This window comes from Bemisia tabaci, chromosome 4, assembly GCF_918797505.1.
Source record: "Bemisia tabaci chromosome 4, PGI_BMITA_v3".
Taxonomy (NCBI): Eukaryota; Metazoa; Arthropoda; class Insecta; order Hemiptera; family Aleyrodidae; genus Bemisia; species Bemisia tabaci.
Window position 1 is genome coordinate 41,653,149 of NC_092796.1, and position 26,342 is coordinate 41,679,490.

A 26,342-nucleotide genomic window follows, 5' to 3' on the forward strand; every position below is an offset into this window, starting at 1 on the left:
ATACATTCCATCAACAGACATTTTGTTCACTCTCTTTCAGGGTGGTATGAAACAAAAGAATTGTCTGAGAGAAAGGAAATTACAACGGAATGTTTCATGAGCTTTCACAAGGCTATGAAATCTATTAATATTATGGTACATTTATTTTAAGTATAGGATATATTGATAGCCAAAGAGCGAAACCACGTACCTTTCTCCATTGTGGTGTTTCAAAATTTTCGCTCCTATTTTTTTTCTTTGAATAAAAAAAAGCCAACTTTATAGCTTAAACTATACAAGAGTAGTCTGCTCACAGAGAAAAAAAATCAAGAAATTACGTTGGCTGGTTTTCCAAAACAAAAATAAAGTATAAGAGAAAGTCCGCCAGACAACGGACATACGTGGTTTCACACTTTGGCTACCGATTTGCAACTTCCACTTTGAAACATACACATAACATGCAAAGCACCCTGGTTTTCTCTATCCTAGTTTTGTCAGTTCTTACTTGTAATGAGGGGGAGGGAGGAGTGATGGAAATCAGCAGAAATAACTATTTCAAAAACCGAAATTATATTTTACTCTTGTAATTACATAAATACATACAAACATAAATTTCGAAAGCATGTGTCATACAGTTAACTTTGGACTCTCCAGAATTTTTTGGAACGAGTCAAAAATCAAATGGTATCCACGCAATGGATTTGTTGGTGTAAATGTTGCGCTAACAAATAAAAATATGGCTGAAAGCTCTTAAAAAAAACAATCTACAGATTTCTTATCAACAATAATTCAAATTAATTTTCAATTATTCACTTTACATTTAACTAAGTATGGTTCAATTTTGCACAGGCTCTCATTGTTGGTTGAAAGAGAAGTGAAAATTTTAAACAAAATCAAAATTTATGGGTACAATGGTCAACAAAAGACAAAAGGGCAGTCCTACGAGGAATAGGGATAAGTATTGCTTTTTTTATAGAAAACATGATTTGCTTGAATCACGAATAGAAAAGGGACAAAAGAAAAAAAAATTGTTGACCTAGGGTTGCATTTATTTTTTTGTTAACTTCTGGTGTAACCAACACAGAGCACTTTGTAAAAATTGGCATCTGTCAATACGCTGAAACCTTTTGATATAAAGTTTATGATAAGACGAGGAATTGAAAAAATTTCTCTTTTATTACTTATGATTCACTTTGAGTGACTATATTTTTGTATGTGGTATACAAACTAAATGTTGTCAAGTAACATCAGTGAAACAGTGCAGACACAAATTATATTTGAATCTCCTATGTCATTACAGTTCTATAATGTTGTTTACAATTTACTTTGTTTTCCTGCCAAAATATGATTAAAAAGATTTGCAAAAATTATCATAATGCAACAGTTGAATAAATATTAAATGTAGAAAAGTGTACTTTTTTATTGTATTTTAAAGCAACCATTTTTTACGTATTTTTCATGTTTGAGGGCATGAAACGAGGTATCTCAATAAGAAATAGAGAAGCCAACAGATGGACAAGGATGGATGAAAATATATATTCTGGCAGAGCCGAATTCGATCATTAGAAACCAACATCCTATTTCCACAACAAGAAATCCATTCTATTTTATTCTGATAAAAATGCTGATTTATGCGATACAATTAATAAAAAAAAATGTATATTCACAAGAATTGATTTTGCCATATACACCTCTTGGAGAGAAATTTACCGAAGTTTGGAACATGAGAACTGATTTCTGAAAAGGGCCTCTAATTTCAAATGCTTAGGATTAAAGCAAGAGATCGGTTTGATAAAGTTTAAAAATTCATTTCTGTACAATAAAATAGGAAACTTTCTTGGACGAATGACAGGACTGCAATAACAAACATTCTAAAGTTTAAATTCACAGTGATTAAAAAACAAAAGACTCAAGGATAAAATTGGCTACTTAAACAATTAGTATGTATGCATGAATAAATTAAAAGTTTAGGACAAACTAATTACAGAAACAGTGGAAACACAGATAAAATATAAAATGACTCTGCTCTTTAAGTACATTTACTAGCACACTCATACTTAAAAGAGGAAATAAAATCATTAAAATAACAAGACAAAAACAATTTAAAATATAAATAACTAACACTATTTAAAACTACTTTAAAACTTTTAGGGATGGCTTTATTGCTGGGAGGGAGGGATGAATTTGGATTGTAATCAAATACTGAAATTCTTTAGAGATAATTCCTACTGCTCAAAGCAGACAACTAACAACAAAAAAATAAGAATAGAAAATCTGACAACATGAGTGACCTTCCTAGAATCGAATATCGCAACTTCACGTTGCCTTTTTTATCATATTTCCAAAAAGTAAAAATTCAGCCTGGGTAAAGTTCTCATGTTATTTGGACGGGGAGGGAAGGGGGACGATTCCTTTCCCTAATCCTTAAGCACATACTAATCTCCTCTTAAATCATTTTAATTCATTTTTAATCAATATTAAGGGAAAAACAAAGGACTTTACGATTTCTCAATTAATTGCGGGGGCATATGAAAAAGAAACTTTAAATAGTCACAGTTCTACCATAAAATTTTAAGTACAGATTTTCCATCAATTTAATGATAATGATTTAATGATAATGCTGGCATCACAGCTTGGTTACCCTTTCAAGAAAAGTTCTACTAGATTGAAAGTTATCATTAACTACAACATTTTGACAAGTGCTGTTGAGAATCCTAATGCAACTTCAATCTGATTGATTAAAAATTATAGTTAGATTAGATACATAAAATAACTGCCACCGAGGCAGATCAATTAAAAAGGTATCACCAAAAAACAATACGGCGTAAGTACAGCATTGAGGAAAGTTTTATTGGATTCAACGGAGATCTTCTCCTTTGAAACCGAATGTCTACTCAGTATTCAATACACTACAGACACAATAATTAAAATGGATGACAGAAAACGTCTGGTGAGAGGCAAAATAAAATTTAAGGGTTTAAATTGTTCAAAAACAAGACTCATTATTACCATTTATGAAAAGTTTTTTCGAGTTACCTTATTTTGGATTTTGAAAAACTCCAAAATGAGGAAAACCTCTCATAGGTGCATTTTTGCCACATCATGTTTGAGAGCCGACTTTTGACCAGCGCAAAATATTCATTTTCGAGATTTTATTTACAATTAAGGATAGGAGGGTCTCAATTGAGGGGTGAGAGGAGTAACCAAAAAACTAGTGCAAGAATGAATCACGTATTGGCACATGCGATATAAAATATAATTTGACAACAATATTTTGAAGCCACATTACACCTCAAAACCCTTAAAAGCAAAGCTTAGAAAGAAGAATTATCTAAATTAGTAACTATGATTCCTCACCGAACTAGCACCTCTCTTCAAAGAAATATTTTGCAGAAGCGTTACTTTGTTTCGGTATGGAATACGATCACTAGAAATAGCCACAATTTCTACGACAAATCCGTAAAAATTAAAAGTACATAAATACATACATACAATTTCATACATGTAGAAATGAAATTTTACAAAAATACCATCTAAGAAACTACAAGCATGAACAATTGTAAAAAGAAACTAAAAGGAGAAAGTACCAGAGACTAAGTAATAAATAATTTTATGTACATTAACAAAAACTACTTATGAAGATACATTGCACTAATTTAAGCTCCAGTGCTCACCAAGGAATGTAGCACAGATATTATGAGAAAGTTTATTCATTCAGAAAAATCCGGAGACATGGACGATCCTGCCGTCATCTAACTTTAACAATGGTCAAAACTGCGCGTACATTTTTCGACTGCCTTCAATTTTAATCTGACTGAAGATAAGGAAATTTTACTACCAGTGATAGGAATTTTTTCCTGCCACTGCAGATCTACGACAAAATGTAAACAAATTCTCTATGGAAAGTGACAGAGGAAACTTTGAACTCTGGTTTCTGGAAATGCTCCGATATTTTCAAGTTCAAAAATAAAGATTGATTCTTCCTCCGTCCACATAAAAAATATGAGCTTTTACTTTTAAAGACAGAAGTTATGCATTGAATTAATTTGAAATCAAAATGAGCGCCTGAAATCACAACTGAATCCAATGAGCGCTGTTTGAATGAGTAAACAGCTTCTGTGCAAAGAACTAGCGTCAGCACTAGAGTTTAGCATAAAATACGAAAGCATCCGTTTGACTTGGATAAATTAAGAGGCACTACAGCTCTACTTTTGCGCTTTGAGCGAATTTCAAGCAATAAAATTACAGCCAAGCTTGGCATAGACACAAAAACACAACATTTTTTTTTCATTTTCATGCTCTGCCTTGATAAACCTACTGATTACTGAACAGCTCATTCTAAAAATAGCAGGCATATATTTTAAGAGCACGTAAAACTATTGCACTAGATTCAACTAAAACAGCTTAATCATAATTAGCCTTCATTGAAGCGACTTAAAAATCCGTTCAACTTCATTTTTATCTTTCATCACATAGTAACAATACAATTCTTAGTATTTTCCTTAAAATTAATCCACTCAAAACTATTTCAACTGCGAACCTGCTGTTTCAGGGTACATCGCATATGAACCTCAAAAAAAAAGGTTTTGAAAACAAGGTCCCCTGAGAAAAATCTAGCTATACTCATGGCAAAAGTGATCAGTTGGTATTTTGATATTTGCTCCCTTAGTTTTAAATGCACTATTTCAGCATCTTTTCCCAGAGTTCAATAATACTGTAGCCTTAAAAATTTTACTCTCTCTTCACAATAGTTTTGCCGAATTTATTCAAAAGTACTTCTTCCTCTAGAAAATAGAACTAAGAATAACAAATGACAGCCAAAACTCATCAAATTAATGTCTTTAGTAACATTCATTTTCAAAAATTCAGTTTAGGAAAATGTTTTTCACATGATATAGGTTACTAGATTATTAGCATGCGAGGTACAAATTGGAGATCACGCAATTGGTTACTGATTAAAATTTAGGTGTTGTGTTTTGATTCACCAAAACCTAAAGCCATGGGGCAGGATGACTGGCGCCCCATAGGTATCAACAGTGAAACTGTAGGAATGCAGATGTCATTTGTAGTGCTTCAAAATATTCCTTCTCATTCTACCTTATGGAGGAGAGACAAACCAACCCATTTCTTGAAATTTTTATAGATTATTTTTCACTCAGAGAGAAAAAATTTTAAGAAATAAATTTCAGTATTTTTACATTTCAAAAATATAGAATGACAGACAAGAAGTCTGCAACATCGCCACCAAGATACGCATTCTTGCAGTTTCACAGTCGATACAGCACAAACATTGGCAAAAAGATTCAAATCTTTCGGAATGCAGGAAAGCCCTCCACTAGAAGGGGTGACTTTACAAAACTTTGTCTGATCAGGAGAGAATAAAGTCTGCAATCGGTGTCTAGTTGCAGACCTAAGTGAATTTTGTACTATTGAGGTACAAAATTAATCAATTAAAACTTCATGGGAATGTATCAAGATAAAGTAGTTTAAAAACTAATCTTACAAGATAAATAATAAAAATCATCTCAAAATTTTAAAGGCATTGAGTTTATGGAATGTGCTATAAAAATTACAAGCATGAGCTTTTTTTCTTCAAGAAAAGGTTCATGTTTCATTAAAATACTCTGGTGACAGGTAATCACTGATTTTGTTACGTAATAAGTTCACTCATTTTCAAAGAAGCTTTTTTGCCCCCAATATTTAATAGCGCTGTTGAAATTCATGATGCCACCGGTTGAAATCAATATGGAACACTACAATCATGCCTGATGATAGACCAGCCAGTAAAAATCTGAAAATAAAGGGAGAAAATTAGAGATGAAACTTGGAGAATTTTGTAGAGAGGCTAAAATTGATGAGTTTCTGGTGAAAAATAGAGGTAGACAAAATCTTGGGCGGACCGTAATTTTTCTCTTAGAGATTTCAAAAAGTTTTCTTATTTATCAAAATTATTGAAATTATTATTCATTAAAGGTAAATACATATAAGCAGTAGCAGAGAGAGGTTTCATTATTCCTTACCTAAGAGTTTTTTTTCCCAAATAAAAGTACAGAATGATGTGAATAAACATCAAAACAGACTAAACTGGGAGTAAAGTAACCTATCAACAATGAGCACCTAATGATTAATAAATATCTTCTTTTCATCTATTAATTTAATATATTTAAGTGCTGTTTTATGTCAGCACTTAAATATTACTAACTATATTACTTTATGTATATATTATTCTACCTCTCTTTCTCTATTGCTTATTGGAATGTCTTTATACACTTGAAGGGGAAATGCTTTTTGAGTTGAAATAATCAGAGGATGGTTACTGTCAAGAAACCTCACATGTGCCATGTCTGCTGGATTGAATCTAAAATTTTATACAGCTAGTAAAATCAGTAGCAATAGGTACAGGGTACACTAAAAAAATTCACCTTTAAAAATTTTAGGTCAAGTCTGGTAATCTGTAATACTAGGCGCGTGGAGTTTGGTGTGTGGAGAAAGTATAGTTGGTTTTTTTTTTATATCTTAGTTCCCAGATTATAAAATTATGATGGATTTTTTTTATGAAAACAAGTTGTTACAAAATAAAGTACTTACTTCTGATCGGGAGTCAGAGCTATGGAACGAATGGCAGTATCACAAGCAGGAAAGGCATATAGTAAAGCTAGATTGAAAGCTCTCCATACTTCCACGATTCCTTTTTCACCACCAGTGATCAAATATTCTCCATCACGGCTGAGTAACATGCACTGTGAAAACAAAGATCATCATATTATAACTACAAAGGAGTACATGTATGTAAAAATTTTATGGAATTAAAAAAAGTTTCATTAAAAAGGTGTCCTGATTCGAACAACCCATTGATTTTTACAAAATTTATAACTCAGCCACAGTGCTCATTTGAATGCTAATCAGTCTCTAAACTAAAAGAAAACTGATGAGGGTATTTTATTGTGGTTTCTCTGAAAGTTAAACTAATCCGACATGTTTATATTTTTACAGGATTATGTTTCATTTTACATGAAAGTTGCACTGAAGCAGTCAATTTTAAGGCAGTTGTAGGTATTGAGTTCAAGTCTTTGAGTATTCGACCAGTTACTCTTCATTTGTTTTTATCTTCAAAACTTTTAAGTAGCAAAACAATTTACCTAAACCGCAACTCGTCTTTGCCACTGTCAGCATCGAAATACTCCCTTGAATTATCTATTTGTTATGATGCATTTTCAGTTTTTTTCCCCTTTTAGTATATTTCCTTCAGAATATACACTACTTTTTTCTCTATTTACATCAAATTTTATACTTACAGATTATCTTTTTAATTTAGTTAAAAAGAACACAGAACACAAGGGCTAGAAGTCAAAGAATTAGGTTTGTTTCCAAGTACTATCCAACCAAGCTTCATTTTGTATTTGCTTCGTTTGTTTCATTTTATTAAATAATAAACCTAATTACGAGTATCATTATCCTTTGCTTTTTCAGTTACCTCAATCACCAATTTCAAATTACAATTAAACATGACGTACTTTCCTGAGCAAGTGCAATTTGGTCAAGGTTGCTCAAGTTGGATATCAAAACCTGCTGAGGCTGCTGATTAAAAATAGATAATAGTGTAATTACGACTCACATGTAAATTATCAGCGTGAGTTTCATGTCGCATTCTGTTCCCATTGATTGTGAAGGTAGCAATGTGACCACGTTCGTATGTGACAACAATGATGCCTTCGCGAGACATGGCAATACATTCAGGGCTGTTGAATCCAACTGGTGCTTCGAGTGAACGCAACAAATCACCAAACGTTGTGTGCACCAATACAGGTCCATCTGTTTTGAGATAAAGTGGAAAGCATTAATATGAGGTTACAGGAAAAGAGGGGGAGGGGAGTGCAAAATTGAGAGGCTTTAAAACCACGGGTATTTTCTCCTTTCCTTTGTCACTAAAGTTTTTCAAAAGTTTCTTGAGGGCCTTAGCAACAACTTGACTAAGTATTATTCATCAGATTTAAGAGAGCAGGAAGAAACAAAAGAGTGTTTAAAGTGTGAAATAGTGTTACTATGGCAGTTCATTGATTCATTCTATTACATTAAGGATGCTAATAAAAAATCTTACTTTGAGAGGCCGATATAACGAGTCCTAGTTCAGCTGAGATGACAACAGTGACAACAGGATTATCATGCCCTGTCAGTGTAGCACGTGGGGTTGGGATGTCACCTTCACCAACTATAGTTTGAGAGCGTGCATTCCAATGCCACAACAGCACAGTGCAGTCTGCAGAGCCAGATGCAATGTAGCAGTCAGAGGTGATGTTACATTCTGAGCGACTGAGGCAAGTCACAACACCGTAGTGTCCAAAAACGATTTGGACAATTTTTGCTGAAATGAAAAAAAAATGAGTTAAGAAGTACTCTTACTTGATCTTGGTTTTTAAGTAGGATATACATTTTTACATAGAGCTGGACTGACAGATATCAATTAAAATGCCTCTTGGAATACGTAATCTATTTTTCGTTTCTTTTTCTCTTTTTTTGGTGCACTATTTGGAAATATTCCAGAGAGTATGATTTTGGCATTAATTTCGCACTAAACGTTGAATGCACACCAGGTACATTTATTTTGAATCCATGAAATTGACCTAAATGCATCTTTCATCAATAATAAGTAACTTATTCAACGCTCACCTTTCAACTCTTAATGAGCTTTCTTCGCTGAAAGCACATTCTTTGAACAGCTTCTAATAGATAAAATACCAGTAATAAAAAAATAAAAGTGAATTTTCAGTTAAATGAATAATGATAAAAAAAAAGTACTTTGACTTCCTTTTTCAGAATTGATGCTGGCCGAGCATTCATTGACCACAAAAAGCCAAACTTTTTTGCGATGGTACCCTTTAATTGGGAGCAGGCGAAAATAGATCTTACCTGATTCAGTAGAAAATACTCGGAAACTATTATCCCAGAATCCACAGGCAATTAAAAATCTACTGTCCACTGTTGTGACGAAACAGTTTGATCGAATCTTCAATTTTTGACTGAAATTATCTCCTAGGTGTCGTTTTTGGGCTATAATGTTACTGTTGTTTGATTGAGCTGAAATAAAAAACAATAAAACTTGCGTTAGCAAAATCAATCCATGAAAAGACTCTCTTTATAACTTGTTTTAGGGTAGGTACACGGCAATACAGTGTCGCAAAATTTAACATACATTTTGGTTCTACCTAATCCAGCTTACAATTCACGTGCTGCGATGAAAAATTTGCAAATCGTTTTGAAAATTTGAATTGATTTCTTTTTTTTTGATGCGGTAACATTTTCTGATTTTCCCCTTAATTACCAAAGTTAAGTACCCTTTCCTAAATTTGCGAAGTTTTCTCTAACTTATTATCATTCTGAAGAACTAGTCGCATAGGTAGTAAATTCTTTGGATATTACCTCGGGCCCAAATTAGCATTATACAAAGAAAGTATTGAAATAAAGTTGCAATTCAATGTAATGCAATTACAACAAATTCACAACCTGAAGTAAATAATTGCCGATTTTATGCGGTTAATAAAACTAATCCAGTGCAGGAATTAGTGCCAGTTAAGTTTCGTCCCTTTAGGGACAAGAAAATCAAAGAGAACGAACGAAATAAAGAAGTAAACTTCTACAGGCAATGACCGTTACAGGTTACAAGGCATCGAAGATGGACAGTTTTTAATGTAAAGTGATATTGGGAATTATTTCAATTTTCTTGCTGTATAAATGTCAAAAATAGGAGCTCCATCAATTAGTAGAAAGGCATCTTACGCATCACTCAGACGCGAAAACAGCCAGTCGACAATATTGATTTGCAGTGAGGAGCCATAATCCTTCGGCTCATTTTAGAACCAACATACATGCCTCTAGTTTCTCAGTGTACACAGGTGCTTTTTTAAAATCTCCAGAAATAAATGTTTTATGCTGAAAAAATGAGGCGATGTAATAACAGAGAGTATAAAATCGTAGAAGTCGAAAATGACGTCATGTTCGACGTCATGACCAACCATTGACCACGTTTTTCAACACCCACATAGTCAGTGATCCCAAGCGTACGGATTTATCCATGCCGCGCGGACATTCCCTATACCGACACGGACCGCGTACGGACAAAAACCTTATGGGAAAACGCTTCCCTATCTTAAAATATCCGTACGCGTGACGTCACAGAATGACGCTCGGCCAATAGCAGCACGGAGAGCGGTAGAGCGTACGGATCTCGCACACGGAGCACCCGGGAACACTGCACATAGTACAGTATGCATGGCCGGATTTACCTACATGCCGCCCTCTTCTCATTCATTTTGAAACATCAATAAAAACCATCAAGTGAACGTGCCGGAGGGAGAAGGGTGCATAAGACGCGTTCACTCGTGTTGGACACATTTTTTGCGTAAGCCCTGTCAACACTACTAGCAAAAGTTCAGTTCCGTAAACCTATCTCTGTGGGGACAAGGCCTTTCATTTGTAAGAAATGAACTAAAAAATTAAGAAAGAACAAACATAAATGTGGTTTAATAATTTTAACTTCCGCCGCCGCCGTGCCGCGCTGACCACACTGTGTTTGGCGCAATGCGTGAAGTATTCATGTAGTCTTGTAGGCACTGTGCGTCTCACGCCGCGCCGACCGCTGTTGACCGTCCTGTGTTTGACGCAATGCGAGAAGTATTCATGCAGTCTTGTAGGCGCTAATATGTGTTACGTGCCGACCGCCGCGTCGAGAGATTCTCCTTTTCATCTCAAGTCCTCGTCATCATTTCTCTTTGCGCCGCACCGCTCCAGGCCAAATTACGTGTTTGGTTTCTCTCTTGACTCAACTAATTAAAGGTGCGCAGTCTTTTGTATCGCCGAAATACGCCAAAATTAGAAATTAATGAACTCTTAGGAAATGAGAGATTTTGTCACCTTTTCTTGTTTGTAATTTTTTTCTGAATCCGATGTTTTTGTACCAGCATTTAAAAGAATTGCAAAATTTGCCGCCCTCTAATTTTGCCGCCATGGCCGCGGCCCATGTGGCCACCCCCTCAATCCGGCCCTGACAGTATGTTGGAGTTTTTTAGCCAACGTGCGTTAAAAATTCAGCATTAAGCTGAAAATCTTAACACAGAGGGAAAAACTCAAATGAGCACAATTTTCCCTCAAAGAGATATGCTGTTTGGTGCAACACTAGTTACGACCATTCAGGAAGGCAACTGCAGACGCACCGAAAAAAAAATTGAAGTTAATTTAACATTCTGGATGTAAAAAAAGTGTGCGAGAACTTACAAAATGCTAAAATACCTGCCACAGCAGTTACTTCAGCAATGCCAAGATGTAAAATTAAGTGCTGTGGCGGGTAATTCAGCATTTATAAGTTCTCGCACACTTTTTTTACATTCAGAATGTTAATTTAACTTCCCTTTTTTTTTCGGTGCGCGTTTCGGCCTTGTTGGGGCAATCCTCAGTGCAGCGCAGTGGTCGTAACTAGCGTTGCACCAAACAGCATATCTCTTTGAGGAAAAATTGTGCTCATATGAGTTTTTTCCCTCTGTATTGAGATTTTCAGCTTTATGCTGAATGTTTAACGCACGTTGGCTAAAATACTCCAACAGACTGTCTTACGCCCCTTGCGTCCACTCCTATCAGTTTGTGTATCCACACTGGGAAAAAAAAAACACATTGGATCTAGAGTCCAGACTCTTAAAAACATTGACAAGAAAAAATACTCTTGATTCAATCGGATTTTTGCTTGAATCAAAACGAAATCCGCTTAAATTAAGAGGCTTGGTTCTTAATTTAAGCTAGATTCTGATTGAATCAAGAGTACTTTTTCTTGTCGATATTTTTAAGAGTCTGGACTCTAGATCTAATGTGTTTTTTTCCAGTGCACATGTGCATGTGCAGTGTGCATTGTGCATGTGTTTTGTTCCTTAGTTAAGTCAGCAGTTGAATGCTAGAGTCCCGAAATCGAAAGCTTTCACCCTTGCCAAGATAATAATGGAGGGTCGTCTCTGAATTTGACGATTAAAATTTAATGTAATCTGTCCAGCTCGGTGGGTGAACCTCGAGGTTTGATACTTACAGAGGAGGGGGTCCATGAAGAGGGGTAGGTTTGTGTTGGCGGTGTGGGGCCCGGGGGTCTCGGCGTAGCTGGGAGACTGGACGAGGAGGGAGTAGTTGGAGTTCCACTTGTTGACGGCGAACTGGAGGCTCGCCGAGACGGACACGACCGAGGGAAGCGGGAGCTGCGGGTAGGTGTTGGCCGAGAGGTGGCAGATCCCCGAGTGCGACTGGAACTTCATCGTCATGCACACGTCGTCCGCCACCGTCGTGAACATCATCGGGCTCTGAAACATTTAATCGGAACAATTCGTCAAATACCTACGGATTTATCGCAGCTTTTCAAAACCTAAATCAAGAACTTTCAGGGAAATAGTATAAAAAGGGTCTCTTCGATCCAGAGTCCAGACTCTTAAAAAATTGGACGAGAAAATGTACTCTCGGTGTGTATATTCATCTTCATTCAAATCTCAGTAACAAAGTATATATTTCTCATTGTAGAAGGTCGACATTTGTAGTGGAAAGCAAAGAGAAAGAAAGGAAGAAAAGAAGAAAATAGGAAAAAATAGAAAAAAAGAGAAAAAAATAGAAAAAAAGAAAAAAAAGTTTAGTCATGATTCAATCGAATTTTTACTTGAACAGAGAGCCAAGACTCTTAATATAAGCGTACTTCCTTTCGATTCAAGCAAAAATCCGATGGAATCAAGGGTGTTTCATCTTGTACAATTTTTGAAGAGTCTTGACTCTAGGACCATACATCACTGGAAAAAAAGTCTCTTGGATCAAAAGTCTAGATCCAAGAGACTTTTTTTCCAGTGATGTATGGTCCTTAGACGGCAGACCTCTACTTCGAGATTTCAGGTTAAAAAACACATTTCCAGGCTAATGAATCATGAAAATAGTATATAGTAATAAACTCATAGACATAAACGCGCGGATTCCCGACCTTTCAGCTTAGATAGGACACGGTTGCAAGTCGTTGGACTGCCGTAGAGCGGGAAGCTAGCCGAGAAATAGAAGGCGCTCAATACGCGAAGGCGACTTGGCTCGTGGCGTGGACTAGCGGGAGAGAATTGCACTAGGAGAGTAAGGTAGGGCGTGGTGATGGAACTCGACTCTCGCGTGTCGCGGCGAATGCGGCATCAGACGCCTCTTCCAAATAAAACTTTCCTTAACGCCCCCCGTTATTTGTGGATGAGTACGGACGGACTCCGAGTAAAATTCTAGAGCTTTATGGCGCAAACAACCTAAAATTGAATTCTTCCACGCTGGCCAAATCCTGTTCGAAAATTTTAATTTTTATTAGCGTCTGAAAACTTCATGGGAAAAGACAGAAAGCAAAAACCTTCAAGTTCTTTCAGGTTTTTCTGGACTAATATGTCCAGATGTCTCCAGCTTGTCTCGTCCGTAACGACAATGAGAAAAATCCTTTGACTTTCCCATGATTTTTAAGGGGAGGGCGAAATAGCATGAAATTTTGTTTGTATTTGAAGTGTTCACAACACTGGCGATCTCATTACTTTTGAAGACTTTTATGGACTCACTACTTCATTAAAAAACTGAGAACAGCGAGATTAACGTTCACAAAATAAATAACGCTCTAGAAGGCATCTCAGAAGGCAGAAGAAGAAGAAGAAGAAGAAGAAAATAAATAACGCTCTAGGGGAAGGGCGGGGTCGAGGAAGGCGTTATCGCTATTTCGTTTTCACCTGCTAAAGGATAGGGACTTTACACCGCAAAAGCGTTGAGGAGGGTTGAAGATCTGACAATCCGAAATTTAGCCTCGAGTATTATGAGCGGCCTCCTAATACGGCCTCCTTTAGTAATATAACATCTTTGATTGAGAAACTCGACGAATCCGTGCCATAATTGTTGGGAAAAACTAAGTGAGTAAAATTTAGCAAGGGGGAAAATGTCATATTTATCGAAAATTCATTGGAATTTCCATGTACTCAAAGTCTATGATGCGGAAAATACGATTTCCCTGATTATTTTTTGCTTTTAAACTCTGAAGGCAAGCACCCTGTAAAAGTGAAATCAAAGTTGAGCTCGTTCTTTGATGATAGTAATGTTCTGAGTGACAGTTCACACGAAAAAAGACGGTAAATTTAACCTTAAAGTGCACGAACCTAAATTTTTCGTCAGATTACTATTTGTCTTGTTAAATAGAAAGAAAACTTGAAATTTGCGTTTTCGAGGGGGAAACTTACCAATGTCCCTCAGCAGTATTTTTGGAGTTGTCTCACTTGCCTCTTCTTTAGTTTAATTTGAGTGGAAAGCCGTTTAGGTTGGAAACTGAGCTTCTTCTCTTTTTCCGTACACACATAGCTCCAAAATATTTTCCTGAGTTCCAAATAGCTTAAATCTACTGTCTCTGGTAGCTCTCGTGAAAACGTTTTCAAAATTAACATCGCGTTACACACTTGTGGTGTAAATATCTCTGAATATCGTTGGCGAAGTCTAAGAGGAGGAAACCTCCAGTTTACCATGAAATTATTATGAAACTCAATGATCAGAAAACGTACAAACCGTCGTGAACACATCCAGAGAATTTACATTTCTTTCAGATTTTTGGAAAGATAGGGGAAAAAAGAGTCGGAACGACAAATAAAAAACTCTTAATTGTTGATTGTATTTGAGAAGAAAAGATGAGAAGGGTGCTATCTGCGTTTTGGAATTAGCCCCAGTGCTGCTGACCGACGGACAGTGAAAGATATCTGTCAAAACTGACAGAAAAAAGCTTTAGACGCTGTCTTTTTGATACAACTATTTCGACTTCTGAGAGCGCCCATATAAAGAGTGAAAATAAAATGGCAGGTATGACTTACTCCTTCAATCTCGCTGTCTAGCGATAGATAATAAAATAATCGACGGAAAAGAAAATGACGGATACGGATGTAACTTGAAGATCAAATTCAATAACTACTTTACACTGGGCGAATGTTAAATTGAATGGATGGAAAAATAGTGTAAAAATGAGTGAAAGGGGGAAAAAAGACTTGAAAATTCAGCTTGTATCAGCCCGAGGATGAGCATGGTTTACAGATGGATAAATTAACCTGATCTTATAGCTCGAACACACAAAAAATATCCACCTATACCAAACATTAAGATGTGATTTTAACGCACTAGTAGTTCGCCTGCGATTCGCCGTGTAGGCAACACGAGCTCCCACGTGATCGAATAGTTGTATCCTAGCAAGGTGCATCGAAATTCGAGGGAATTTTGAAGAGCGTCTCGCAATTTAGCCCTATGACAGGGCGCTGACTCTCAAAGCAATTCGAATGTGTCCTGTTGCAGCTGATTTATAGTACTTCCTTCTTACTACTGCCTTCCAAATGCATGTGTTCCAATTTTGTTTTTTTTAAAAAAAAACTCTGTAACCTAACTACTACCGAGAGGTTTTAAAGACCATAGTAGCTAATGCACCGCTTTAAAATAAACGTGCAATACTACGACGACTATAGACCTACCTAATGAACCCGTAATCCGCTTAATTATTTTAAATGTCATCTAAACAGAATACGTCTAGACTTAATATAATTAAATACGTTAACTACCATGGTATTTTTAAAAAATACCTCACTTCGTTTGCGCATTCCTTCTTTCATCGAACAACAGGGAAAATGCGTAGCCGTTGCTTGAAACTAAAAAATTAGACATGGAAAGCTTTAAACGGCTATTAAACCTAATTGATTAATAACGCGCACGGCGTTAAAATACAAACATAAAAAAAGAAAAACGCTAAAAATGTTGTCCTATTATTATTAAGTAACAAATTATTAGTGTTCAACTAATTGAATTGGATGAAGTTATGCTAAGAAAAAATACCATGAACAAATGAATCATAGCAAAAGAAACTACGAAGAATGTGAACTCCGTGTAATTATACTTAATTCCTGTTTTCTTCCTTGAAGAGATAATAACACTGGCATGTACAAACTGAACACAACTGTATTGTACTGGAACACTGGAGAAAAAAAAGCCAAATTCGCCAGTGTTATTATTTCTTAAAGCGTATGCGTCCAAATAAAACACTTTTTGTACTTTGAATCGAGGAAAAAATACGGTATTATCATGAAAAGGCACCAGCTTTAGACTTAAATGAAGGTTATTTGTGGCCCTTTTTTTCATGAGGAATAAAAATTATTTTCAGTACATTATCAATTGCTCGTCCGTTGCAAATAAGATGCAATTCAATGAGATATACTGCCGTGTTAAGCAAAAACACCGATGAGCCTTCAGACGTTGCCAGGTTCCTCCGATACAACCGAAATTACTGGGAGAATTGTGAATATTATTTTCCAAAATTTTCAGAAATTTTTTTACGCACTTAAATCTAAAATATCTGAGAATTTCAAGCAAAAATATTCATGAATGCTGTCAAAAATACAAGTTCTATCAGGGGAAATTTGGTAACTCCTGTATGTTTATACGGCGTTGTTCCTTAACACGGCAGTAAGGGGTAGGAAGAAAAACGGTGCTTCAGAGCGCGATCAAAACCGCGAATAATACAGGGCCCAAAAATATCCCGAGTCGAGCGTGAATACAGAGCCCGCAACACCGTGTCCCAACGGCGGGCGAGGGAGCCAAGGGGCGCGTCCTCCATGGGGGAGGAGACAAAGGGGCGGACCGAAAGCCCTGGTGGGAGGCTGCGCGAACCGGCCGCGGCCCGAACCCCGGACCCCGCACCAAACGAGTCGTCCCAACACCTCTCTCTGCGCCTTCGCAAGATCCACGGTCACCGGCGCCTCAGTACAACTCGCGCCACCAGCATCTCCAACGCGAGAACCCGCTCACTCTCAAACGACACCCCCTCACGTGCCCAAGCTCAAGAGGATTACCTCCCGAAGTCTCCCGGGAAGTGTGACGTCATTCATGAGGATACCCTTTGTGAAAAAGTTACCCGGTTGTGCGAAAGGATACAGTTCGAGATTAGCCAGCATCGTTCACCACGTCGAAAAGGAAAAAAATTAGTGTTGTGGCTGACGTCTTGAAAGTCAGTATTGTGCCCGCTGTCGTCGGCGAAAAAAAAATCAGCGTAATTGAAAATTAAATCGAGGCTCTTCTCGGAAAACCCCGCGCCGTGTTGTGCGGATTTTTTTCCCTCAACGTCGAGGAAAACGCGCGTTTAATTCTATATAACCCGCGCGCGCGTTCCGAAAAAACCAATCATGATTTCGGGCGGACCCCGACTCGGAACGGGATTCCCTCGAAGCTCGCGTGATGATCGGACGAACCCGAACAGTGCCGCGAACGATTCCGCGACGCGCGAGTAGTTCCGCGGAAACTGTGCGCAATCACCGGAACAATAAAGTTCGCCGCTCGTCTAAAGTTCACCGAATTGAAAAGCAATTATGAGTGCGTAGTGTTCACACCTGAGGATTAAACTACTCCGCGCGCCCAGGATATGCGAATCGGTTTAGTCGCTTAGTGCTCCTCGATCAAGATGTTGGTGCCGCCGGACATGATAGCGGCGCAGTCCAAGATGCTGTACCAGCTCAACAAGTACTACGGCGAGCGCGTTCAACTTAGGAAATCCGGGATCGCGAAGACTATCCGCGAGGTCTGCAAGGTGGTGCAGGATGTCCTCCGCGAGGTGGAGGTCCAGGAACCACGGTTTATCTCTTCTTTAACCGAGTGCAACGGGCGCTACGAGGGGCTCGAAGTCGTGACCCCGACCGAGTTCGAAGTGGTGCTGTATCTGAACCAAATGGGCGAGTTCAACTTCGTCGACGATGGGAGCCTCCCCGGCTGCGCGGTCTTGAAACTCTCCGACGGCCGCAAGAGATCCATGAGCTTGTGGGTCGAGTTCATCACAGCCTCCGGCTACCTCTCCGCCCGGAAGATCCGCTCGCGGTTCCAAACCCTAGTCGCACAAGCCTGCGACAAGTGTACATACCGGGACTCCGTCAAGATGATCGCCGACACCACCGAAGTCAAACTGCGCATCCGGGAGCGCTACGTTGTTCAAATCACGCCGAGTTTCAAGTGCGCGGGTGTGTGGCCACGCTCTGCCGCCCATTGGCCGATCCCACACATCCCATGGCCGCATCCTAACCTAGTCGTCGAAGCCAAGACTGAAGGGTTCGACTTGCTGTCTAAAGAGTCGGTGTCCATGCAGGGCAAGCAATCGGCCATGGAGGGCGACGCGTGGGTCATGAGCTTCTCCGAGGTTGAGAGCAGGCTCCTCTTCGGGGGCTGCCGGAAGCGCTGCCTCTCGATCCTGAAGACACTTCGGGATCGGCATCTGGATCTCCCCGGGAACCCGGTGACCAACTGCATCATGAAGACTTTGCTCCTGTACGAGTGCGAGAAGCACGCCAGGGAGGTGGAGTGGGACGAGTCTTGCCTCGGGGACAGGATCAACGGGATTTTCCTGCAGCTCATCTCGTGTCTCCAGTGCCGGCGGTGTCCGCACTACTTCCTCCCGCACTTGGATCTCTTCAAGGGCAAGTCCCCGACGGCCCTCGAAAATGCGGCGAAGCAGGTCTGGCGACTCACGAGGGAGCTGTTGACGAATTCTAGGGCACTCGATAAACTGTAAGTAATCGCGGTTTTAAACAGTGGCGAGGCGTGAATGATCGATTTCCGATATTTGCCCATTCGAAGATATGGTGAAGAATCGATTATTAAAGTGTTCGCTGCGAACACCCTGCTCATCGATCCTTTTCCATACGAGGACTTATCTGTAACAATAGCGGGTGTGAAAAATTACCTTTTCGAAACACGCTTAAAAAACTGTTTTGTTCGAACAAAAATTTAATATGTTTGGCTCTGGCATAATGTACAGATCTCGAAGATCGCATCTCAAGTATTTTCTCAAAATTTTCTCGATGCCAAAACAGTTTTTTGAATGTGTGTTGAAAAGGTAATTTTTCACATCCGCTACTGTTACAGATAAGTCTTCATATATTTAAATGGCAGATCAATCGATATATCGCGAAGCACGCCACGCCACTGGTTTCAAGAACTTAGGCAATGGACCAGGCGGGAAATGTGAAAATCGTCGCTTGAAGGGGAAGAAGCTCAACATGAGTATGATAATTCATAAATTTGCCGACGGGAAATATTTTGTGTTGCCCTCGTTATTCTGTTTAGTTTAGACTGGTTAGATTATTGATTAGCAAACAATTAAAGTTCAACGGTCGACAAACAAATTAAGAAATCAACCTCAGATATTTTGTATTCAGCCCTAACCATTCGGCTTACTTAAGGCTGATTGGATTATTGATCAGCAAATAATTAAATTAAATTTCAACGGTCGACAATAAAAGAAGTCAACCTCACTCAGAATATTGGTTAGTCACTGCGTATTCAATGAAAAAGAGGAAAATAGAGTACGTAAGTCAAATTCGCGAAATTTAAACCCTAATAATTAAGGAAAAATTGTCTGACTTGAATCTTAAACTTAATTAAACACGTGAATTCATTAACAATGAGACTTTTTTTCTTTAAATGTTGGCTCAGTAATATGTCTCTAGAGTCAAAAGGGAAAATATGCGCCGGCAAATTGAAGAAGTAAATTTTAATCGTGTTTGCGCGTTTCCTCGTCAAACCACCGCGTAAAAAACAAAGCTGGCGAAAATTTTGGAAATCAACTTCCCGGCAAAAAATTAACTTTTTCAAGTTCGTTGATCCAAACGCACGGCTCACTGAAAAAATAACAACCGTGCGTTACTCCTGACTCACACGGCACTTTTTTTAAAGAAAAAATTAAGCGTGAAAATATCAATTTTTGCTGATGATTAATATTAAATACTACATGAGTGTTACGAGCTATTGAACATTTTTTTTTTTTTCAAAATCTAACCCTTTGTCGGGGAGCTTTCCGTTTGACTCGTGCAAGCTTTCATTTCATCACACATGTCAGGTACTTGGAATCGAAGGATTTTAAGAAATTATACAAACTTCAATATCTTGCTTGGAAGATGCTTTTTGGAATTTCTCCTACATTCATAGTTTTTCACGCGCTAATTTATTGAAACTCCCTCTTGAAATTGTGACTGATTGTGTGAATTTAGTTTATTTGCATCTTCTTGACTGGTCCATTTTTGTAGGAGAATCGGGATGTAAAATTCTCAACATTCGTGTAAGATGCATGAAGACAGAGTATTGTCGTTTTCGAACTCAAATTTTGCAGAGGTAAATTAGTATGTATTTAGAAGAGGAAAAAAAGCTGCACAAATTGAAAATAAAGAAACGGAAACTGATATGGTTTTCTTAAAAGTCTGGAGTCACTAAATTTTCAGCCTACTTTTTGTAGGAAAAAATTGTACAACAATTTGAGAAATTCGTTCAGTTCAAAAAGTGACGAACATTTAATCAGATCTGCCTCGTTTTAATTTTGAAAATAAGACACAACCGACGAGAAGCCAATTGTATTAAATCCAAAGATTTGTTTTGTTATGACGATTTTTAATTTAAAACTTCAAACCTTCCTTAAACATTATTCTCTCACTCTTCCTTCATTTCGTTCCCGTTTCCTGAATCCACCGATTCGTTTATTTTATTATATTTGAATGCTTTTATGTCACTGAATGTTTTCTACTGGTTTTTAGTTCGCAAAATTATGCAAAAAATCAAGTCGTCAAGTCAAATAAATTATTAAACTACTCTCTGGGGGAAAAAATAGATGTGTTAGAAATCTGCACTGTTTCAGCGAAGTTAGATCAATTTTGGTGGCGTTTATTTAAAAGCAAGTTTACAGTATTTTATTCAAATAAAGCATGAAGATGTGATTCAATCCTAAAATTGTTAGGAAAAAGGAAATTAAACTATTATTGATGAAAAATAATTATTAACTTAAAATTATACAGAGTAACATTCAAAAACGTTTACCTAAACAACTTTGCAACCGATTAAAAAAAAGGGAGCATCTATATTTTCTAACACAAAAAGTATTTAATAGTTTCGCTTACTTTCATTTAAAACAACTTGCGTTTAAAAAAGAAGCAAGCCTCTGGTATAAGATAATTTATAGAATACACTTCAAAACACGACGAAATAGAGAGTTGCAAATCAAGTGAAAGATTCCTCCAGAATTTAAAATCAACGACTTTCTTTAAAGAGTCAATTTCCTAGAAAAGACCGAGTTTTTATCTTTTAAATACCAACTTGAGAATTAGTTGATTGTTTTCTTTTCTTCTGTAACTAATAATGTTCTTCAACTGACGCATTTTCTGAGAGGCTGCTTGTCTCAAGTTAATCGCGACGGATTTCATGATTTTTTTACATACCTAATATTAGTTATTTATTGTTTACATAATGTAAGAAAAGAACTGATTTTTTTACTGTAATTTATTTGTGATTATGTGTAAATATTTTTTCATGATGTATACCAATATGGCCAAACGTTAGGCCAAAAAGCTTCGAATTTTGTTGTTACATATTTAGTCAAAAACTCATAGATTTTTAGTTCTCTTTCGTTTAACGAAATAAATCTTTTAAAAAAATTCAAAGACAAAAAATTTCGATTTTCTCATTTGAAATTATACATCCAATGCATCCTAACTAAAAAGCTGAATGCCAAATAGCAAACTGTGATCTTACGTTAACTTTTTATTTTGCAAAAATCGAAATTCAAAAGAAGCCGAAAGTCTCTTTCTTCCTCGTTACAATGTATTTTTCTACCTTTTTTCTTTGTCGCTGAAATCTTAAAATATGTTGAAAATATGATGATTGTACATGTGCGATATAAATTAGTTAGTTAGTTAATGTATTATGACGATCAGCAACAATAGACTATTTACGTCAAAGACCAGGAATTTACCATACATTTTTAATTTACTTGCGTACAAAGGTTACAAATTTCGGTAATGACAAAAATATCTTTTGAAATTCGATTTTTGCCATTCGAGGTGAAGAACATAATTGCAAATTTAACAATGGAGAAGAAATTATTTTAATTCATTACTGATCATAGTCAAATAGGTTTATACGACCGATCCAGATATCTTTTCTTGTTAGGTGCTTGATACCGACCCATTTTCATTATTTAAAAATCGTCAAATACTTAAGTTTCATCAACATTTCAAGATAAAACCTTGATTAATACATGCTACACCTAGGGCATTTTTAAAATATAATTTGATAGAAAAATCCAGTGGTTTAAAGTCTCTTTAAATAATGCCTGTATAAAAATTTGTTTAAAAAGTTAATAAGCGACTACTTTCTCAAATAGCACAACATTTTTAAGACAATGCCTGAAATAAATATGAAAGAGACCAGAGAGTGAAACATTTTGAAAAGATCCAGAAAAGCGTTTCTTTTCAAGATTCTCAAGAGGTGTTCCTACTGCGTGCTCTAAAAATATCCATAAAATATTATCATGAAATATACAAATTTGCCCGTACATGCTATGTGAACGTCCTCAGCATACTTCTGTGCTGCCTTGGTTAACAATGCGCTAGAAGAATTTATCGGTGAAGATCCTTCCATTTCTGCACCAAGATATACGATACCATTACCAACTAGAAAAGAATACCTCAATTCGCGATACTGTAAATTTCTCGTCTAACTTTAAATGAAAACTGTCCTACCACGTTCCTTAGAAACATCAGTTTTATTCATTCGAATGACGAATGGACCAATACTAGGAGCGAAAAATGAAGAACCAAAACTTTCGTTTTTTTATCAAAACTTCACGCAAGAAACGCTGTAAAAATTAAAAGTTTCAAAATCCAACTTGCAATTTTGCATTTATCACTTGTCTGAAGACCCAAGGCTACTTGGAGCAAATCCAGCACTGAAATGATATCTGAGTACTTCCCAATGAAAACATTATTTTCAGAGTGCTGAATTTTTCTTAGGTGCTTTAATAAGTGTCAAATATCAGATGAGAGACGTAATCTCTATCAAACTGGACGCCAATTACTCATAGAACGCATGAGATTATTTTTAGTGGTCAAGTTGACAAACGTTAATTTAGGTTTTTTGGAAGCGGAAATTATGAATTAACGAATCGAAAGTAAACTACTCCATGGAATATTCTTGAGGAGGATGAGGAACTCCACTTGTATACCTCTTCAGAAGTTTAAAGTAGTAGTAGTAAAATAATTTTATTTTAAAAAGAAACTTTAAAAAAAAAAAGAACGTGACATTACGTATAACGTTCGCAATATTATCTCAGCAATTTTTTCGACGAAAAAATATCGAAATTTCTTAAAGGATATCTCAAGGAGGTCTGTCTCTTTGGACCTTTTAGTTGAGTGCATTTTTGCGCCCCTTGGTTCTCCTTGATGAGATGTCCCCGTGTGCCTTCCCGCGAATGGATCCCACTTCCACCCATGATTTAGCGTACAATTTTTGTATGAAGTTTTGATGAGAAAACTTGCGTTGTGGTATTCAATTCTTACCCTGTCTAGTGGTCCATTTCAGTGAAATTTCCAATCAATAAAAATAGGAAAATTTTCTAGTCACTCAGCAATATAAATTTGAGCTGATAGTTTTACTTAGTAACGATTTATAGTACCGTCAATTTTAAAAAAATGCGCACCTTTCTGTGCAACGTTGCAACACAATATATGTATTTCGCTTATTAAATGGAAACATTCAGTTTTTTAAAGATTTCCGCACTTTTTTCTCTGGAGCATAATAGGTGTTCCAGAGTGAAAATTTCAAGCAATATGAGGTTATTTTCAAAAATTAAATCCGAGTTAAAATGTTGAAATGATGCGATCGGAAAACAGTTTTTTTTTTTTTTTTTTTTTTTTTTTAAATTCTAATTTCACCATCGGTATGAAACTCCATTGCACGAGGAAAAACTAACTTTACGGTTCAATTTAGTAACAACATATTTTTGCGCTTAAAATCTCTGTGCATATAGGTGCTTTTATGCATGGGGATGAACCAAAGTAATCGATTGCTATTAGCGTAATGGAGTCATCAGTGATGTTGAAATTACGTCATAGTCGTATATACGAACTTGTTTCTGTAAACCTGAAATTCTCATTACGACCCCCCCCCCCCCCCGCCCCCCTCTTTACTTAGCGTCAGGTTTTCCTTTTTTCTACCTTTTTAGTTTTTAGCTAAGCGTTTTAGATCCACGCTTCATGACGCTGATGACTTTTACGTGTTATTAACATCACTATCTCTAATCTTAGATATATACTATAAACGCACTCTTGTGTGTTGTCATGAAATTCATAATTGTAGGACCATTTATTGAGCATCATCGAGATGTGGTAATTTTTATTTAGCAGAGTTCTCTGGGGAAGATAACCTATGGTTTTAGAAAACCCCGTCATTACACGACTTCTGAAAATGCCCTTATATCTTCGATGGCTTTAAAGGTTGACAAACCATTAATGAAATGAAATGAAATTATACCGGTAAATACCTCGTTTCAGAAGAATAGACAATAGTCCCAAAATTAATTAGTTTTTCAAGGTATTTTTCTACAATACTAATCAAATAACTGATAATTTAAAAAAAATCCTAGTGTGCCGATCTTTTTCCATATTACGACAAAAGACGGACATTTCACTGAATTTTAATGGAAGAGAACTTCAGTCAGAATGAGATTTTTGAGCAAACATCTATTACGCTGTTTGCTGTCGGTAAAACAAAGTAACCTCGTTTCTACGGAGGCCAGTTACAGTACGGGAGCAATTGTATTCATTTTGCAATTTGGAACTACAAATTTCTGGCTTAATTTAGAAACGACCTATGTACCATTACTTTCCCTATGCACATAAGTGTTTCTTTAGGATGAGCCAAAAATTATAGATCCTAATTTATTACAAAATGCAGTCCAGTTAAACTGCCTTGCTAAACAAAAACAAAGTAACTCCGACAAGAACTTAAGAAGTGATGGGTGCTTCTTTCTTAGCTAGCTTAAACCCGCGAAGCTCATCTCAAAATGAGTTAAGCTCTTTCCGTGGCATGACGGCGATCTCCGTAGCTGTAGTACGATCAACGATTTGGCATGACACATGCGGTAAGTGACTGGCGTGCAATTTTTTCTTCCTTTATTGCGGGAAAAGAGGCGTTTAGTAAAATTACAAATTATAATACGAGGAAACGATACTTTAAGCGTTCATTCAGCGAATCAATTTTTTACAACATTTTACACGAAAAATGAACAGTTATCGGGTTTTTACATTTATTGAACTTTCAACGGAAAAATAAACTGGCAGTAATAAAGTTGAAGGCGTAGATGAGGCAGGGCAGGGGGGCAGGTATTCTGAAACTGGAAGTCTCCCGATGACGCAAAATAATCCCCCCCCCCCAAAAAAAAAAAAATAATTTACCTCGTTTTTCAGGAAGTGGTTAATTCTCTCGTGGGGAAATGTTGACTAAGCCCCTCCCCCCTTTCTCCCAGAAAAGTTTATGATTACGCTAGTTCTTCAAGTGGAATGCATTTTGCTATGAGGAACTACAATTTCAGGCTGATAAGCTAAAAACACTATATGAACATTAGAGAGTAGCTAAATTTCTTCCCCTCGAATGTTCATTTTTAAGAAGGGTTGTAAATATTTTCTGTTGAAATTTTCAGATAATTTAAGTCTAACTGCGAATAAGAATCTCTGAAAAATTGGGGAGGAAATATTTACAGATTTCCTTGAAATGGCGTATTTTAACGGAGGAAATTTGGCAGCGTCTGGAGGCTCATACGGCGTTTTTCCTTAGCACGGCAGAATGCTGATTCGGATTTTTACCCTGAAGGGTTTTATAAATTAAGCCTAATACATGTATGTTGCAAACTGGGTAGTTTAATAGCTGAAAAGAAAGCGGAAATGTTTAAAGAAAATGGAGAAAAAGTGAGAGCTAGGAAGAATACCAGGACAGAAGAGAGAATAATGTAAACTGCCGTACTAACGGAAAACGACGTATGAACCTTCAGGTGTTGCCAAATTTTCTTTGGTAAAACAAGAATTTCTTGGTAAATATATTAATACTTTTGTTTAAATTTTTCGTTTGCAATTTCTTCTAAAGTTCCTGAAAATGTCAAGGAGAAAAATTCATATTTTAAAAAAAAAAAAAAAAAAAAAAAAAAAAAAAAAAAAAAAATTATGGGAGGAAATTTGGCAACTCTCGAGTGCTCATACGGCGTTTTTCCTTAGCACGGCAGAACAGATACCAAGCAGAACAGAGACATAATGACAGGACTCACCAAATGCATGGCTGAACTGCGCGGGGGGTGTGGCTCCATCAGTAACTGAGATGGCGTTTGTCCAAAACTTCGGACTTGATTCTCGATTGCCTGAAATTTTAAAAAAAAAATTGTGCAATTTAGAATCGAGGCAGAATTGGTGATTTATTCCGTTTTTACGGGAACTTATCTTTTTATTCCAATAGCCTAACATCATGCATATTAA

At 36.9% G+C, this 26,342-nt stretch overlaps 3 protein-coding genes across 12 annotated transcripts in view; 2 read left to right on the forward strand and 1 right to left on the reverse strand.

Annotated features, from left to right (window-relative positions):
- The window catches only part of LOC109033570 (apyrase-like), a 33,078-nt gene extending 25,533 nt beyond the window's left edge, over positions 1-7,545 (forward strand). The window contains exon 11 of the transcript XR_011899774.1: positions 6,973-7,545. The gene's annotated coding sequence lies outside the window, so the exon portion shown is untranslated. The remainder of the gene's footprint in view (positions 1-6,972) is intronic.
- Positions 527-26,342, reverse strand: part of rg (A kinase anchor protein rugose) — a 466,509-nt gene continuing 440,693 nt past the window's right edge. For all 10 annotated transcript variants that reach the window (XM_072299875.1, XM_072299877.1, XM_072299878.1 and 7 more), the window contains 7 exons: positions 26,138-26,227; positions 12,044-12,308; positions 8,887-9,054; positions 8,078-8,341; positions 7,595-7,791; positions 6,568-6,719; positions 527-5,770 (listed from right to left, as the gene is read on the reverse strand). In XM_072299875.1, coding sequence (XP_072155976.1) covers positions 5,680-5,770; positions 6,568-6,719; positions 7,595-7,791; positions 8,078-8,341; positions 8,887-9,054; positions 12,044-12,308; positions 26,138-26,227 — 1,227 coding nt within the window. In that variant the 3' untranslated portion in view covers positions 527-5,679. The remainder of the gene's footprint in view (positions 5,771-6,567; positions 6,720-7,594; positions 7,792-8,077; positions 8,342-8,886; positions 9,055-12,043; positions 12,309-26,137; positions 26,228-26,342) is intronic.
- On the forward strand, positions 16,628-23,057 carry LOC109033573 (protein mab-21). Its single transcript, XM_072299867.1, has one exon. The coding sequence runs from the start codon at positions 17,471-17,473 to the stop codon at positions 18,566-18,568; it is 1,098 nt and encodes a 365-aa protein (XP_072155968.1). The 5' UTR covers positions 16,628-17,470; the 3' UTR covers positions 18,569-23,057.

Coding starts and splice junctions, on each gene's coding strand:
- LOC109033573 (XM_072299867.1), top strand. CDS start 17,471: ATGTTGGTGCCGCCGGACATGATAGCGGCGCAGTCCAAGATGCTGTAC.